The sequence below is a fragment of the Hyaena hyaena genome, unplaced genomic scaffold (genome assembly GCF_003009895.1).
Source record: "Hyaena hyaena isolate Hyena2069 unplaced genomic scaffold, ASM300989v1 scaffold_0, whole genome shotgun sequence".
Taxonomy (NCBI): Eukaryota; Metazoa; Chordata; class Mammalia; order Carnivora; family Hyaenidae; genus Hyaena; species Hyaena hyaena.
Window position 1 is genome coordinate 12,540,445 of NW_024080632.1, and position 17,323 is coordinate 12,557,767.

Sequence of the window (17,323 nt, forward strand, 5' to 3'; positions counted from 1 at the left end):
ATCCGGAGTTTACTGCCTGCACACCCCGATGTAATCTGACATGTTCCTCTCTCCCATATTTTTCTGTAAATTGGTGGTTGGACCTAGAAGCGTGATCAGGTTTGGCGGCAGTTTCTCTTGCTTGTTTGTGGTCTAGGGGAGCCTCACTGCCATTTGTGTCTCTTTGAAAGCTGCACCAGAGCCAGCTGGAGCTCCAGGAGGTGCGGCTCTCCTACCGACAGCTGCAGGTGAAGGTGGAGGAGCTCACCGAGGAGAGGAGTCTGCAGAGCTCCGCCGCCACCAGCACGTCCCTCCTGTCCGAGATCGAGCAGAGCATGGAGGCCGAGGAGCTGGAGCAAGAGCGGGAGCAGGTGCTGATGTCCCGTCCGTCCCGCATGCGGGGTTGCCCGGCGACTTCCGGAGCCCGTCCACCCTCCTTGTTGCCCAGTTCCTACGGCTCCAGCTCCAGGCCAGCAAGGGCCTGTGGCCCTGTGCCTGTGTGAGCCCAGGCCCGCTGGCTGGAGCTGTCACAAAGCAGGCCCTGGGCAGAGCATGTCCCTCGCTCACCGTTGCCCCAGTGCCTCTTAGGAAGCGCTTGTCGGCTAATCCTCAGCCTCATCCCTCTTGCACTGACTGGGCTCTGGAACATTCACGATCCATCCAGTTGGCTTTTTTTCCACTCTCCTCACAACCACTCACTCCCCTAATCATGATTCCCACCACAGTATTCAGCTGTAGAGAGAAGTGCATATATGACAAATGGGAGGTGTGTAGAGGGCTGGAGAGTTAAGAACTAGGAGTCCATACAGATGTACTGAGCCCAGGATGAGTACCTGTATTTCTTGAGATAAGGGATTTCAAAAAGAAAAACTCTTTCTGCTAGAACTAGGCTCTTAAGTGTCAGCATGTTGGGTTCCTGCACTAGGAAAAGATTCCTCTCTGGGAAGAGGCGAGCGGGTGGCGGTACTCTCTAGAGCCCGTAATCAGGAACTATTCTCTATGGGGCAGCTGAGACTGCAGCTCTGGGAAGCCTACTGCCAGGTCCGCTATCTCTGCTCACACCTCCGGGGGAATGACAGCGCCGACTCGGCCGTATCCACGGACTCCTCGATGGACGAGTCTTCTGAAACCTCGTCTGCCAAGGACGTGCCAGCCGGCAGCTTGCGCACGGCCCTCAGCGAGCTCAAGAGACTGATACAGAGTATTGTGGATGGCATGGAGCCCACGGTAAGTGTCTTGGCTGAGAAGCTCCCCACCCCCCACCCCCAGGACCTGGCTAGTGGGAGGCTGAAAGCCCGCACAGGGAATGAGGTTAACCCCGGAAGTGGAACCTTACAAAGGCTGTAGGAACTTTGAGCCCTTACTGTTTGAGAGCCCTGTGTGCTGGTGATGGGACACAGGAACGTCCGGGAATGGAAATTCCAGAGTCCTCTTCCTGCAGACACTCGCATACAAGTGGAGCCCTTTTTCCATACGGTTAAATCCAGGCTGTTGTGGCCTCAACTTCAGGAGCTTTCCTTAGAAGCTCTGAATGTAGAAATTTGGATTCTGGTGAAAATTGCAAGTTACTTTACCGTAGCTCATTGGTCCTTGCCATGGGGTTAGCTGAGAATAGGTGAACTGTCCAGTCTGGAAGCCCCTGCTGAACGGATACAGGGAGCACAGAATGTTGAGAAGATGAGCAAGGGCCTTCAGAATTCCAGATGCGGCTCCTCTGGTGGAGAAGAGGAGAGTGTTCCTGTGGGCTTCCCGGGCACACTGGCATTTCCTCCAGCTTCGTGACAGATTTCCACTCTCACCACCAGCTCTCAGGCAGTTGTCTCACTTCCGGTTCTATCCTCATACACAATAGTTAGGTCTTTCCGCCCATGTTACATGAAGTCCTATGAAAGGATGGTTGTCCTTACCTGGACATGTCATGTTGGTGTGTGGAAGGTACTGTATGTGGAGACTGGGTCACTGTGGGGGAAGGGAGAGGTCAGTGAAGTGTGCTGTTCATGCCATGCGACTTCCCTTCCCTGAAGCCTGGAACAAAAATAAATATCTAATGTTTGCAAACCAAAACTGGGCAAGAGAATCTCTCTCCTCTAATCCTGTCTTCCCTCTTTTGTCTCCTCTTTCTCTGCCTGCCTCTCTCTCTGCCTCTCCGCCCCATCTCCTCTATCTTGCTCTCCCCCAAATTGATCCATCCCTACCCTCTCCCTTCACCCTCTCTCCCACTAACCATCTCACCCCACCTGCCGCTGCCTTCACCATCTGTGTGGTTGGTGGCGCTCTCTTTCGCTGTCAGAGCTCCCGGAGAATTGATGATGACTCCTTAGAAGAACAGATAAGGCAGACCAGTGAGGACTCGAGAGCCCTAAGGGAACTCATGGAGGGAGAGAGGGGTAAACTGAGGCAAAGCCTAGAGGAGCTGCAGCAACTCCACAGTCAGGTGAGCACCCCCATCCTCGGTCCAGCGCAGGGAATGTGCCAGTCCCCTGCCCCCGGGCTCTGTTGGGACCCTCTTGAGTTTCCCTCTCCCACGTCTGAGAAGTGGCTCTGCTCTGACAGATCCTCAGAGGACAGTGGCCTGAAGTTGAGGTGAGCTCAAGAGAAGAAACCAGCCCTTTGGTTTAGCCCAAAGTAAAATTGTGAGGGATAAGAATAGCTGACCCTCCATATCCTCCAGCGACATGCTGCCTTCCAGAGAGCCCAGATTACCTGCTGGATTTTGACAGTTTAAAGTGCCACAGCTCTCAGGACATTCACGGATGTTTTTCCAGCAGCTTCTGAGCAGGGAAGTTTGCAAACCAAGAAGCAATTGATCTTTGAAGGCCTGTTCTCTCTTTGTAATGCCATCACCTCTGCCAGCCTGTTTTCCAGCTTTAGAAGCACTTACTGCTGCTCTTGCTGTTCCTTTCCTGTTTGATCATGACTTTATCTCTTGAGAATCCTGGAGAAGGGCATCTGTATTCCCATCTGAAAAGTTTTAAAGGGCTTAGGAGCAGCCCCACCCAGAAAGGAGCTTCTAAATTCTATCCTAGGAAATAAATAAGGCTCTTCCTTTTGACAGGGTTACGTGCAGTGTGCTGTTCCACTTGTGGGGGGCACCAAACAGGTCGTATTTTAAACCCTGCTTCCACCCAGCCTGCCCCCTTCCTCCCTTGTCCACAGCTGGTCGTCTGTTCCTGCTGCAGCAGGTTGCTGAGAGATGGAAGGTAAACCCGGCATTTGCTTCAGTTGGTAGTTCTTAAATTTAAAGGACCCTATAGAAATAAATTCTTTTTGGGGGGCATGCCCATTAGACTTCCTAATATAATTCTCTTTGAAGATATTGGGAGACCCACCCACAGCTATTGCTGTACTCTTCTTTCTGGGAGTGACCAGATAGCGAGGGCAGAAAGATGCTATTGAAAGCTATAGCTTATGTCTGGCCAAGCCCTGAAGAATGGGACTGGAAGCCAAAGATTCTCATGCCTAAAACCGAAGTCCCTCAGGCGGTCATTTGGCCAGGGAGGAGTTCAGACTTAGCGCAGGTCTTCACACCATAAGAATACAGACAGAATAAAGTGGATCTGAACATTCTTCCGGTTAATAAAAGTTTTGTTTACTTTAAAGCCTATTTAAATTTCTGTGGGGGGTGTTCTGCTTATCAGCTCTTTGATATTGATTGGCTGGGTTTTTTTTTGTTTTGTTGCTTCTCAGAATTACAAAACTAGAAACAGCAGAGGGCATTATTTAGAAACATAAAGCAAGGTGCAGGTTGCTGAGGGTCTGGATGCAACTATTTCAGAACCTGTCTCCTCCACTACTTCATTTATTAAAAGCTCAGCTGATGAGTGGTTTATGCCAGATAGCTCATCAAGCAGGTAGGTGCACTCAGTCCCATGGGGTATAGAATTGGGCCCCTTCAGTGGCTCATCTCTCCCCAGGAGCTTAGTCAAAGCAGCAGATCTCTTAGTTAACTACACCCATCCCCCAAAGCCGTCCCACGGGAGTAACACTGACCTCCCGAGGCAGTGGGTGGGATGCAGGCTGGATTCCAGAATGCCAGTAGAAATGGTAGCTGGCACAGCGGGCACAGCCTTCCTCGTGCAGTTAGTGGGGCAGCTACTGAGCACGGACTGTGTGCCTGTGCTGCACTAGACCCTGACAAACACGGAATGACCAGGGTAACGCCCCTGCACCCTTGGCAGGCCCAGTGGGGAGGTAGAGCCCCGACAGGCTAACAACATGAAATCAAAATTTCAGCAGGCGGCTCCTAGACTAGGGTGAGACCTCAGTCAGGGGCTGATCCAGCCTCCCAGCCCACTGCATTCCTACCAGAGTATGCTTTTTCCCCCTGGAGACTGGGCTCCAGAGGTAAAAAGTGTGGGACCTGGAAGACCAAGTGACCTGCCCCTCAGAAGCCTATCCAATTTTTAAGTAAAAGAGAGTCCAGGTTTAATTTAATTCATAATTGTGTTTGAGACAAGAATCTATATCCAGACCTGAGGACTGCCCCACTCCCTTGAGCCACGGAGAGTCCCTTTCCCACCCTCACCCCCACCCCCACAGCTTTTCCGGCTCATGTTTCCCCAGGGCTGACTGGGGTCTGGAGCGGCTGCTGGGAAGCAGAGAGCAATATAAAACCAGTTATCTGTGGAGCCCTTCTGCCGATCCTCAAGCCAGTAAACCGGGCTGCGGGAGGTGCAGTAAGAAACCATCCCAGTCCTGTGTTTGGCTCCTTCATAGGGCTTGACCAGAGCGCCAGCCGGTTACTCCAGAAGGGGTGTGAAAACACAGCGGAGCATGTAGTGGGAACACAAGGCCTTCACTAAGGAAAGCTTGGTGACCCCTCCTCTGTGAACTCTGCCTGTGTTCGCTCTCCTCCATCTTGCTAGCCACTGCCCTGTGTCAGACCTTCACTGTTTCACAGCCTGGCTTTGGTCTTACTTCCCCCAGCCCATTTACCTCCACAGGATTTGGATTGATCTTCCTGAAGCACAGCTTGAAATGAAATACCCTTACGTTTTGGATTGACTTCCTATCATCAAGCCTCTAAACCCTCACGGCCACCCGTGGTCTGGCTGCATTCTGGCCATCAAGCCTTTTTTCCTGTTGTTTCCATATCCCCTCCTTTGTTTTGGCAGAATTGGACGTGGGCTGTGACGGCATGGCACATACTCCCTGTGCTTCTCCCACGTCTGGGCCTTTTCCCTGGCCCTTTGCCTCTGCCTAGAAGATTCTCCCTGCCACCTGCACATATCAGCCCTCCTCAGCCTTTAGGCCTCACTTCCTCCCTCAAACTGTTTCGGTTCTCTCCCTCCTGGGGCCCCCGGCCCTGTTTTCTCATGGTTTCCTCACTCACAGCTCATCTTCCCAGTCAGTCCTTAGAGCCCTACGAGGACAAGCTTGAGGTCCCACTTCTCTTTGTTTTCTCCTAAAGCAGATAATTATTGAGTGAGAGGGCAAATAAAGCCCTAGATATATGACTTCAAGATGTTTTCTTTGATCCCATTCAATCATGAGGACACCTACTTTCTGTGGGAAAAGTAGATGTAGGGGCGGCCATAAGCTAAGTCAGTGTATAAACAAGCCAGGTCAGTCCTCATGACGACCATCCGCAAGACGGTCTGCACAGGTGCAGAGAAGAGGAAGGAGTAGAGCTTACCGCCAGGCACCGGGCTTGGTCCCTGATGTCACTGATCTCTTTTGATCCTCACAACAACCCGATGATGGAACTAATTACTTATTCCTGCTTTTTATGAACAGTGTGGGCAACTCAAAGAAGGTAAGTCCCTTGTCATTTCTGAGATGATAGCTGATGGTCTCTACCTCGACCAAGTTTTCCAGACCCAAGCAAATCGTTCCTGTGGAGTTTTATCTGGAGCATATTAAATGTTGGCATTTCCTGCCTAGTATGTAGTTTTATCTGCAGCTTACTCAGCTGGCAGAACCTTGTCTGGCTCACAGCCAGTCCAGGGCCATGTTAGGATTTATTTGATCCGAGGAGGCCTGGCGCTCGCGCGCGCGCTCTCTCTCACTCTCTCTCTCTCTCTGCCAGGTACTTCCCGAGTCTTGAGTTTCTGGCCTACCAGGCCACAGAACCTGCTGGCACGTAGGGTGAGGCTGGGTTTCTGCCCAGCTGCCTGTGGACTAGCTGCACCTATGGCCTCTGCACGTGCCCCAGCCTGTTCTTCCCTAGGGCTTCTAGCCCTGCTCTCCACAAGTGTCCCACCACGAAAGCCCGGAGCACCTGGGCCTGATGTTCCTCATCAGGCACCTAGAGTACAAAATTAATTGCCCATAGCAACAGTAGATTGTCCTGCACGCCTTTTCACTGTCAAGTCTCCTCTGATTTCCTCCTGAGTGGCTGATTTCCTCTTCCCCGGTAGCTGGCAAATCTCAGTCTGGGAGTCCAGAGCATCTCCAGGGAAGCTTGATCTTCAGCCTTGCTCCTTGGCCCTTTGCTCAATTTCAGTCTGTTGGAAGATGATTAGGCTTGGAACTTGGGTAGGGAGTGCACTGTAAGGTGGCATCTGTCCCCTTGTAGGAGCACTAGACCTGTATGGATGGATCCTCGCTTTAAAAAATGTCCAAGTACGTGTACTATTTAACAAGAGGGCAAGGCCAGTCATCCTGACTCCAGTCTGAGCTTATTGACTGGGAATAAGGGGCTCGCCCTTCCATTCACTCAACAAATATTTACTGAAAGTCCGACCAAGCAGGGTGTCTGGTTTCAGACAACGAAACTCACTCAGTTTATGCAGAGAGAGAGAAAGAGAGACTGTATTAGAATTAAATCTGATAGCTTACAGACTTGACAGGAAGGCTGGAGAACTGAGCTCCAAAACAGGAAGGAGCCATGGGAAGTGGGGCCACAGAAGCAATCTGCTGTCCACATAATAATTTCTCCCTGGCCCTTGGCTTTGCTGATCCCTCAAGGACTGCAGTCCCAGCTGGGGGGGGGGGTGACTGGCAAGTCGAGGTCATGCACATATCCATGCCTGTGTACCTAGGGATGGATGGTCTCTTCTCTTTTGGCTTCCTTATTGGGGGACATCCCCTGCCCAAGACCCCTGCAACCAGGAACGTCCCCCATATAGGAAAATATTTGGAATGATTAGCCAAAAACATGACAACTGTCCACTGCACAGCAGTTTGGGATCGAACATTGAGCACAGGCTCTGAGATGCACAGATGAGCCATGCTTCCTGCTACTGCAGAGCTCTGGTGGGTAACCTGTGCTCACTGAGCGAGCCACTGGGAAGGGCACGGTACCACCAAAACATGACTCCCACTGAATAGGCTATGGGGCCATTCACTGAGGCATAGACCACAGAAAAGGTAGCAGGTTTAAAGTGAAAGATGATGACACCACATAGGTGTCTAAATTCCATGTGGCTTTGACCTCTGAAGTTGAATGACCAGGCTGCATGCAGCAAGTGCTGTCACAGAAATGGGAGCCAGGCCCTGGGCTTTGGGTCCAGCCAGGACCCTGTGGATAGCAGTGTTCCATGGTGAGTGCAAGATGCCTGGACACAAAACTTGACTCCCTACCCCCAAACATGTGTTTCCAAGCCCTGCTGCATGTGTGGGGTTCAGGAGTTCTCTGGGAGCGCCTTGCGATGGAAGTGGCGGTAGTGTGCTGCATACAAAGGGGATCTGGCTCCATGGCTGCAGTCCAGCCCCGAATTTCATCCCCCACCCCTCCGGCCACTGGCAAGTGGGCTCCAGCCTAGCTCGTGGCATCCTTTCTCCAGAAGAGATGGGCCTCCCTCAGAGCCAGGGGCCGTGGAAGCTACGAGCCCGCACCACAAAGAGGCTCTGCACCTGCCTGGGGCTTCTTGTTCTCTTCTCTTTGCGGGAAGCAGCCGGGCCAGCAGCAGTGATGTCACCACATCCATCCCTTTGGTCTCCTGGTAGGTGACACTGCTGAGTGTGGAGATGACTGCACTGAAGGAAGAGAGAGACCGACTCAGAGTGACATCTGAGGACAAGGAACCAAAGGAGCAGCTTCAGAAGGCCATCAGGGACCGGGACGAGGCCATTGCAAAGTGAGTCGGCGTGTGTGTTTAATTTTACTTGAATCACAAGCAACAGGAGTATATGCTCAGTTTTCAAAGTTAAATCATACAGAAGAATACAAAAATGAGAGTGTTTCCCTGCTGCCCACCCTCACCCCCAGCGTCTTTCTGCTCCCCAGGCACACACTACTGTTGGAAGCTGGGTGTGTGTGTTTTCCTGTCTGTGTGCAGGTGTATAACGATACAGCGATTTGGGCTTTTTTAAGTATCCATGGGCTTGATGCTCTCCATGGCTGTGGTTTTTTTCCACTTAGATCTTAGTTTTCCATTTCATTATATATATATTTACCTCAACTTCTTTAAGGTGTCTTACTGTTACTTTTTATTATGGACATTTTCAAGCATACACAAAAGTAGAAGCAAGTTAGATGAATCTCTAACTTCCTGCCTTTTGGTTTCAACCCTAATCAGCAGATGGCCAGTACTGTTTCCTCTATATCCCCACCCACTTTGTCCACCCCCCTGCTGGACTGTATGAAGGCACATCACAAGATAGCTTAACATCTCATCCATAAACACTTCAGTGTAGATCTCCACCAGAAAAAGACTTTCTGGGGCCCCAGGGTGGCTCAGTCAGTTGAGTGTCTGACTCTGGATTTAGGTTCAGGTCATGATCTCACAGTGTGAGATTGAGCCCTGCATCAGTCTCCACAGTGGGCATGGGGCCTAATTGGGATTCTCTCCTTTTCCCTCTGCCCCTTCCCTGCCTGTGTGCTCGCGCTCGCTCTTGCACATGCGCTCGCTCTCTCTCTCTCTCTCTCTCAAAAGAAAAGACTTTCTGTAAAACACACAGCCACAGTACAGTTGTCACACTTAAAAAAAAAATGTTATCATTTTTCTCCTAGGGCTTTTCTACATTCCGAGTTCGATGCATCCTAAGAGGGCATTTCCAGTAAACTGGTCATATTTTAATCCTGTTTTGGGTTTTCTTTAGCAGGGAAGGAATGTATTCTCTTACATTCAAAAGATTTGGAAGTGCATAGGCAAAAGAACACATTTGCATATTCCCCATCCCCCTTTAAATGATTTGTCATCATGCATTCAGTCTACCCATGTCAGAGTGTACAGAGATAAAAGATACTAAAACTATATCTACTTGCGGGGCCCTTTGCCATACATTTTGCCCTCTGTGTCACTTTACTGTTTACAAAACACCTCCGTCCTTTAACCCTCCCAGCCACAGCATGAAGTAGACATTTTTAATCCCAGTTTTTACAGATGAGGAAACTGAGACACTGTCCCCAAGACCACAGCCAGTGGTGATCCCTGGCCTCCTGACTCCTGTCCCCACACTCTGGCCCCTTACCACCCAGGCTATTTGTCAGGAAGCTAAAAGGAGTTCATTTGAAACAAATGTAAGTAGATACTGTATGCCTTTTTAAAAAAAAGAAGGTAATTTCTGACTTTAAAATTGTCATTTCCTCACACCTTCCCCCTTTCACACACATTTGTTCCCTCCCTTCTGTTCTCTTTAATAATTTCATCAGCTCCATTACTTAGTTTTACCTTGGGACCCCCTTTCTATCTGGCCAGGACCTTATGTCAAGCCGCTCGACAACTTCCAGTCCATTTAGGAAGTATACAAGGCTCCCAGACAAACCTGTGCATCTTTGCCAGTATATTCCTGCTGAATACTTAATTCACTAGCGAGTATTTGAATAGCAGTGTAATAATTAGGAGTGGGAGCATACTTTTATGAATAACAAAGGGTGAAATTGTGTCATACAATTAGGAAATAAAATGGTAAAATTAAGGTGCTAATTGTGGAAGCCTCTATTGGGAATAAAAGGCAGAATGAGGTTAGAAATAGAGAATGGCTGGTCACCTTCTCTCAGCTGGACAAGCAGAAGAGAGCTGAACATCAAGCCCTGACCCTTTTCTGCCATGAGCATGGGAGGTGGGAGACACAACCCGAGAAAGTCCTAGGGCGCGGGAGAGAAGGCGGAACCCGAGTGGTCCAGTCCCCTTCCCTCAGTAAGTGGAACCCAGCTCTGACATCTGGATGACTGAGGAGGCCAGCAAGTCTCCATAAAACCTTGAAATGCGTGCCTTCACCTTCTGTCAAAGGAGGCCCAGGGAACCTCCTGACATCTGACCAAGCTGATTTGCAGATTATCCTCACTGGGTGGGGAGAACTCTGCAGTGAGGCCCCTGTCCTCCATGGGCCCTAAATCTATGGCTGGCCCTTAGGGAAGATGTTAGATCACTCCTGTAGGATAGCTCTTTTTCTATCCCTTGGAAATTAAACTCAATATAAAGAATTGCAACAACAGACCTAAAGGAATCATTCAAATGTGGGGGGGCAGCACACTTTGTATAGGACCTTAAGAGTTTTACAAGCTGTTTTCATGTAGATCATCTTTGATTCTCCATCTTGACCACTTTAGAATCATTTGAGGAACACAGCGGGTGCCAGGGCCCTCTCCAGAATATTTCAGTCTGAATCTCCTAGTTTGGGGCTACTTGTTAAAAGTATCCCCGAACTCCCACCCCGTGATTCTAGTGTGTAGTCAGGAGTGAGAACCCCCAAGAAAAGGAACTTCCTGTCTTCACTGGGCTACAGAAACCTTAAGGTGTTCTTTATCCCACAGAGTAGATGGGTTTCAGAAAAGTTAAGTAACAGTTCTCTTTGCAGGTAAAAGGCCCTCGCTAACAACAAAAATCTAGGGCTAGCAGCCTGTCTCACAAAAAACAAAAAGGAGTCGGTTACTAGTCGTTTCGTTTAAATCAGGAATTCTTCTAGCCGTTTTTCAGACATTCCTTTTTAAAATTCTGATAATTCTGTTAATCAGCCGCCTCTGCGGCTTAGCTCTCCTGGTCTGGGGTTTCTCATGAAGGATAAGCACCAAGATTCTCTAGTGAGCACACGTCCTCTAGAGTGCAGTCCAAGGCTGGAATACAGAGATCAGCAAGACTGCTCTCGTTTCGGGGGTTTTCTGGAAGGAAGTTTCCCCCGCCCCGTGGAGGCCTTGGTCCGCACATTCTGGGATCTCTAGGCTTCTTGTGGCGCCACCTGCCGGCAGACGCCCAGGCGCTCGTGAGGCTGCAGCTGTATCCGGCGCCGGAGGAGGGGTTAGCTCTGACGTCCCCGACTGTGGGGGCGGTTGGCCGGGCGTCCATGGCAACCTATGCCACGCGAGGACTTCCGCTGTTCGCCGCCAGCCAATGGCAGCAGTCGTGACAGGGAAGCCTGAGGCGTCTGAGCCGCCGGCGCTCATTGGACAGCCTCCTCTGGCCCCTCAGCCGCAGTGCGGCGGGCGGACCGCGGTCTTGCGAGCCGACTGGACCGGCTTCCGTGGGAAAGAAGGGCAGGGCGCCGTTCTACAGCCATGAGATGTCAGGAGAGGTGACCCGGTCGGTGGACTTGTGTCCGGAGGGGAGGTGGCGGCCACGGTGGCGGCCCCGAGTGCTTTACCTTACCTGCCCCGCCCCCCAGCCACTTCGCTTGGTGCAGCCCCCCGTTCTGAGAACCCGAGCTGGGCGACCGCTCTAGTCGGGGTCCTCCAGCCGTCCTTGGGACATGCACCTTGGTCGCTGGCCCTGTGCATGGAGGCATTTTTGCATTGACGTTTGGAATGCAAGATAGCAGTTAATGATGGAGGCTAAATAATGTCCATTTTGGCAGGTGGGCGACCCGTGCCTCCTTGGCAGAAGCTGTTTAGTTAGTGTCTCATACTTTTTAGTCCCATTCCCCTACCCCTGAAAAAAATTCAGTTTTGTTTTGCATCGAACAACTATGATTTAGGAATGTTGGAAAAGACAAACACAGTAATATGTGAAACATATTAAAATATTAAAATACGAAAAGCAAAAGTATGTGGGATCCCATCAACGATCATCATCCAGAGATGGCCGAGTAGACATTTCTGCGGATGACCTTTAACTACACACAGGCAGTTTTCTCTCACAAAGCTAGTCCCCTGCCAGACCTTGTCCCGCGCGGGTCTGCACTCGGCCATACATCGTATTTTCACAGTTTGAATATTCACCATCATGGTGGTTCCTGGCGACTCTGTTCCATCATATAATTTACCACCAGTCCACAAATTGGTGGCGACTATGATTAGCTAGGTGGCATCTTTAGGACAGATCCCTTGGCGGGGGCGGGCATTGCTAGTGAAAAGGAGGGGCCAAGAGGTCAAAGTCCTTCCCTCTCATGGGGACCAGCCTCCTTAGTACCGTGTGAGGCCTTGGACCTCCGGGCCAGTCCTCTGTATCCTCTCAGAGCCGCTCTCCATCTGTGAGGTGGGGGGACAGGGGTCCCTTCACCCACAGGTTTTTAAAAACAGTCGACAAAAGGGCCGTGAACCTGTGCTGTGGACTTTCCAGCTCTCTGCAAGTGACGTCCTGGTCACTGTCACGGCTCCTAGTTGTTGCGAGTTTAGGGTCGGAGCCTGTCTCCTGGTCCTGTGGACCCAGGGGCCCGCGCTCACCCGGCCTGTCTGTGTTCAGGAAGAATGCTGTGGAGCTGGAACTCGCCAAGTGCAAGATGGACATGATGTCTCTGAACAGCCAGTTGCTGGACGCCATTCAGCAGAAACTGAACCTCTCCCAGCAGCTTGAGGCGTGGCAGGTAAAGAGCCAGGAGACCCGGGGTGAGGGAAGACGGGGCTCTGGGGGTGGGGGCGGGGGTGTCTTTGAACCCAAGCAGCGCCTGAGGAGAGTTTGTTACTAGAGGGTCCTGTGCGCGTGGGTGAGTCCCCAGGGAGGAACACCTGAGGACGCTTCCAGAGCGGAGGGGCGCGAGCTTCCTTCAGCTGGTCGTCCTGGTTTTGTTTAAATGAGCTGGAAAGAAACAGCTGTTAACACAGAGGGCCCAGGAAGCCCTATATGGTGGAACAGGACTTCGCAGCTGGATGTCGTTCGGCAGCTGCTGCCCTTCCCTTTCTCAACGGCCAGCTGCCTTTTGCCAGAGAACACAGCCCTGGGAAAATGAGTCCTTGTGTGTCTCCAGGGCCACCGGGTTCTGAGTCCCGTCCTGCTCCGCCCCCGCCCCAGCACGGCTCCCCTCTGGGCCCGCACTGTGCTTGCTGTTTGTTAATGAGGTTCGGGTGGTAGATTTCAGGATATGGGTGTAGCCATTCGTGTCTCTCCCCCAAGAAACCCTGACCAGACCGATGAAGACCCCCCGCTGGAGGACGGGTTGGCGGTGACGATTCCTCCGAGGGCCCTGCCGGGCCGGCTGTGGGAGCACGGCAACCCCGTCTCCCCAGAGAGATGCCCCCGGCCCCTCAGCCTCTCGCCCACGAGCAGCTGGCCGGCCCCTGGCTTACCGCCCCTGTTCTTCTCTCTTCTCTCCCGGCTACAGTTTGCTTCCTCAGGGCTTTTTACTATCTGGCTCCTTTGGTTTCTGATCTAGTGGCCTTTCTCAGTTCCCGTATCAACAGCTTTAGTTGTACACCCCTCCTGCCTTCGAGGTGAGATCGAGCCCCCATCCCACACACCCCAGCCCCGCCGCCATCGCAGTCCCGCCGCCTTCCTGTGTGTGGCCCGCCGTGTTGTGTGTGCCGGCGTCCGGCGTCATCCCGTGCCGTGTGCTGTGTGCCATGCCGTCCCCCGCAGCTCTCCTCCCGGCACCGCGCCCACCGCCCGGCCGGCCCCTTTCTGACCGGCTCGGCCCCGGGTTCTCCGTGCTCCCTCCTCATAAACGGGCTGCTTTGCCGACACAAGTACTGGCAGGGCTGGAATCATAAGCAGTTCATGCATGTGTAGTTCTAAAGCGATGCATTTCATGGCATTTCCCTGATGGATTTGAAAGTATAAAAGATGCGGTTTGCAATTGCAAGAAAAAGCATTGGCACTTAAAAGAGTTTCTTTCCAAAGGATCCTGTAACATTTCTAATGTACGTTACAGATCTTACTGAGCGCGTCCTAAGTGCCGGGCACTGGGCCCCGGATTTGGCATGGGGTCTTCAGAGGCAGGGAGCACACCTCCTAGTTCTGTGAGGAGGAGGGGCACTGGAGGAAGTGGAGTGTGAACGAGGAGAGGGAGGAGGAGAGCCAGACGTGGACAAGGGAGGGGGCAGGACATCCACCTTGCTGCCACCTGGGGCTGGGGTCAGGGAAGTCCCTTTGTTTAACACGGAAACCTGCTGAGAAGTTAGTGTGACACCACGTGGTGACAGCGTGGGTGTGAGTGCAGGAGGTGATGGACAGGCTGGGGGGGGGCGCCAGTCCCACTTCCTGCCTGGGCCCTCACCGCCCCATGCTCTGCTCAGGCAGGACACGGGCCCGCTGACTCCCCCCCCCACCCGGGGGGCATCCCAGTACCCACAGGGTTTAGGGGTGAAGGAATCAGGCAGATGCTTGTTATGTTCCTGCTGATGTTCACTAGACAGGGCCGGTTTTGTTGCTAAACCAGTAGTTTTCATACTTTGTCGGTGGCAGAATGCCTTGGTCAAGTGGAATCTTGTGCATAATTGGAATCTAACAGCTAGAATGGAGAGGGTGGAGCCACTCTGCCCAGAAGCCCCGGGGGGGGGGTGGCATTAAAGATGCTGTGCTGTAAGGGGGTCAAAGTCAGGGGGACATTTTCTAGGCAACTTTACCAAACTGGGGAAGGGTGCTGCCCCAGTGAGGAAGCCAAAGATCCGGCCCTAAGCTGGAGCTGGGTGGGCAGCGAAGACCGTGATCCCCGTGGCCTCTGCCACAGGCGGGAGCCATGCCAGCGGAGGGCTGCAGCATGGGGTTGCTAGTGAGGAAGGCGGCACCGGGGAGCCTGTGTCCTTGTCACGGGGAGTGCGGGGGCACCAGTGGCATCTGGGCACCAGTGGTATGGGCTGGTATAACTTGAAGGGGGCAAGGGGGCAGGAGAAGCCCCCTGAGACTGACCCTTTGGACTGGAGAGCTGGCAGGCAGAGATGGTGCTAAGGGCGTCTGGGGTGGGGTGCCGGGGAGAGGCCCCCCCAGCCCCAAGGGAGCAGAGGCAGGGCAGAGGCCAGTCACGGGCAAGGCCCGGGTGGAGACAGGGCGATAGTGGCTGGGGCTCCGCGCCTGCCCTTCTCTGGGCTTGTGGCGGGGTCAGCCAAGCGGCCAAGGCCAGCAGGGAGAAGCCCCAGGCCCTGAGGAGGCTGAGGTGTCGGTGGCTCCCGTGTGTCCGGGCATTGTGTGTACATCTGCCGCTTTCTTGGTCGAGGTGACCTGGCTGCAGTCGTTCAGTCATCTCATCCCATCCTCATCCTCATCCCGCGTCCTTCTGACATTTGGCCCCCGCCCCCGCCCCGGGCACCCGGTGGGAGCCCTTCTCAGCCCCTTCGCTCTGCCCTCTGCAGGACGACATGCACAGGGTCATTGACCGGCAGCTGATGGACACGCACCTGAAGGAACGGAGCCGGCCTGCTGCCACCCTCCCCGGGGCCCGGGGCGCGGGGCGCGGGGACGAGCCCAGCACCGCCGAAGGCAAGCGGCTCTTCTCGTTCTTCAGGAGAATTTAGGTTGGGAGGAGTCAGGCCAGCAAGGACGGGTGACTTGGACTAGAGGTGACTGAAACGGGGTGCTTGCACAGGAGGGCTCCCCTGGGCCAGCTCAGCGGCTGCACTGCCCACCTACACCGGGGCCGAGTCGTCCAGGAGGGCCCACTCGGCCTCTGAAGGCTGCCCTCGACAGAGGGACAGGCAGCAAGCCCTGTCCCCACTGCCAGGCCACACCCGGCCTGGGCTTCCCACGGATCCACGGTTGTTGAGCAGGGCTCGGGCTGTCTCCAGAGCAGCCCCTTGGGTGGGCTCTGCCACTCCGACCCAGTGGATCGCAGCCCACGCAGCCCGCCCCGCCCACCCCTCAGTGGCTCCCGCATCTAACCCCAGGCACTGCTGCGCGTCCCCCCCCACCCCACCCCCGCCGCCATTTTGGAATACGGGAAACAGAAGGAATGGAGGCCGTTCTCTGCATGCCTCAGGAGGCTGTCGCGGCCCCCAGCTGGCCTGCGCTGCAGGGGCCTGGTCCCTACAGGACACCAGGCCCACAGCTGAGCCTCCATCTCTCCCCCCAGTCTCTGGCCCAGAGAGTAAAGGGGGAGGCGGCTCCTCACCCACGTGCATGCACCTCTGCCCAGGGCACCTCTGCGGCAGGAGGCCCGGCCTGCGGGGCCCGACGGCGGGGGGATCTTCTCTCGCGCACTCGGTCTCAATGGGCTCTGCCGGGGCTCGGCTGATGCCACCCCAAGCTCAGGAGGAAGGGCCCTGCCCCGCTGGCCGCCACTGTTCTCCCTCTGGCCTCCGGGCCAGCCAGTGTTCCCGTGGGCCCTCTGCAGGCTTTAGCCATCCAGCCCTTGCCCCCTTCGTGGGGCCAGAGCGAGGAGGGGGTCTCATCCTCTTCCCACGGCCCCCTGCTCCCCTCACACATACAAGGTCTCGGCTCAGCCAAGCGAGTCCAGGCCACACAATGGCCCCAGAGGGGTCTGTGGTCAGCCACCTCCACCTCAAGGGCAGCACTGGCACCACAGGGCGCCTGCCTCCAGATACTGCCCGCCAGGCCTGCGGGAGGATGAATCCTGCAACCTGCTGCTTCTGCTCCTTCCTCGGCAGCCATTCCACCTTCTCTGCTGAGGCCCTAACTCAGAGGCACCCCGGGCTGAGTCAGCCCGCAAGCTGCTTTACAAAGGATCATCTCCCTCCCTCACACGGGAAAAGCACAGCAGGGACGAGCGGAAAGAATGTACCTATAGATATGTACATACCACAGTGCTGTAATTTTGTATGTAGCAATCCTGTAAATACATGTATGGATTTTATAATATACATATTCTATATAAATCTATAAAGGCATATTTTTAGAAAAACAGCGCACCACTGCTTCTTTTGAAAATAGTCTAAGAATAAAATGAATTTCTACAGAGCCTCCCGCCTCAGTCATTGGGTCCCTGGAGGGCTTGTCCGTTCGGAACGCGGCTCACATTTCAGAAGCACCACCAGCTGGCCGTGGTGACGGGGGCACTAGTGAGTCCCTCACGCACGTGGGAGCTCACCTCCCATCCTGGCGTGCCCAGTGAGCGGATCCGGCCCGGAAGGGGCATCCTGTCCGTGACCGCTCTGTGGGGACCGCCTCCACACCCGCCCGGGCGCTCGGCCAGCGCTACAGCTGCCCAGCTACAGGCGGGCCCCGCCAGCACGGCTCCTCGAGCCTCGAGCAGGCCCTGCAGCTGGGCAGAAACTCTGAGCCAGACAGCGCGGCCACATCCTTCCGGGCGCGCGGAGAACAAACACGGCGCTTCCCAGGACGTCGTCCCCCGTGCGCTGCCCGCCTGTGCTGCACACCAGAGGGGGCGCTCAACCTGGACCAACCTTTTGTGGAGAAAG

At 54.0% G+C, this 17,323-nt stretch overlaps 1 protein-coding gene across 6 annotated transcripts in view; it reads left to right on the plus strand.

Annotated features, from left to right (window-relative positions):
* BICDL1 (BICD family like cargo adaptor 1) overlaps positions 1-16,862 on the plus strand; it is a 113,490-nt gene extending 96,628 nt beyond the window's left edge. For 2 of the 6 annotated variants that reach the window (XM_039232363.1, XM_039232436.1), the window contains 6 exons: positions 171-350; positions 988-1,206; positions 2,270-2,413; positions 7,870-8,000; positions 12,483-12,603; positions 15,302-16,862. In XM_039232363.1, the coding sequence (XP_039088294.1) occupies positions 171-350; positions 988-1,206; positions 2,270-2,413; positions 7,870-8,000; positions 12,483-12,603; positions 15,302-15,463 (957 nt within the window). In that variant the 3' untranslated portion in view covers positions 15,464-16,862. Of the gene's footprint in view, positions 1-170; positions 351-987; positions 1,207-2,269; positions 2,414-7,869; positions 8,001-8,875; positions 8,934-12,482; positions 12,604-13,338; positions 13,448-15,301 lie in introns of those variants that run through there. The other 4 variants (XM_039232559.1, XM_039232641.1, XR_005528492.1 and 1 more) reach the window with 3 other exon arrangements.
* Positions 16,863-17,323: the final 461 nt, after the last annotated feature.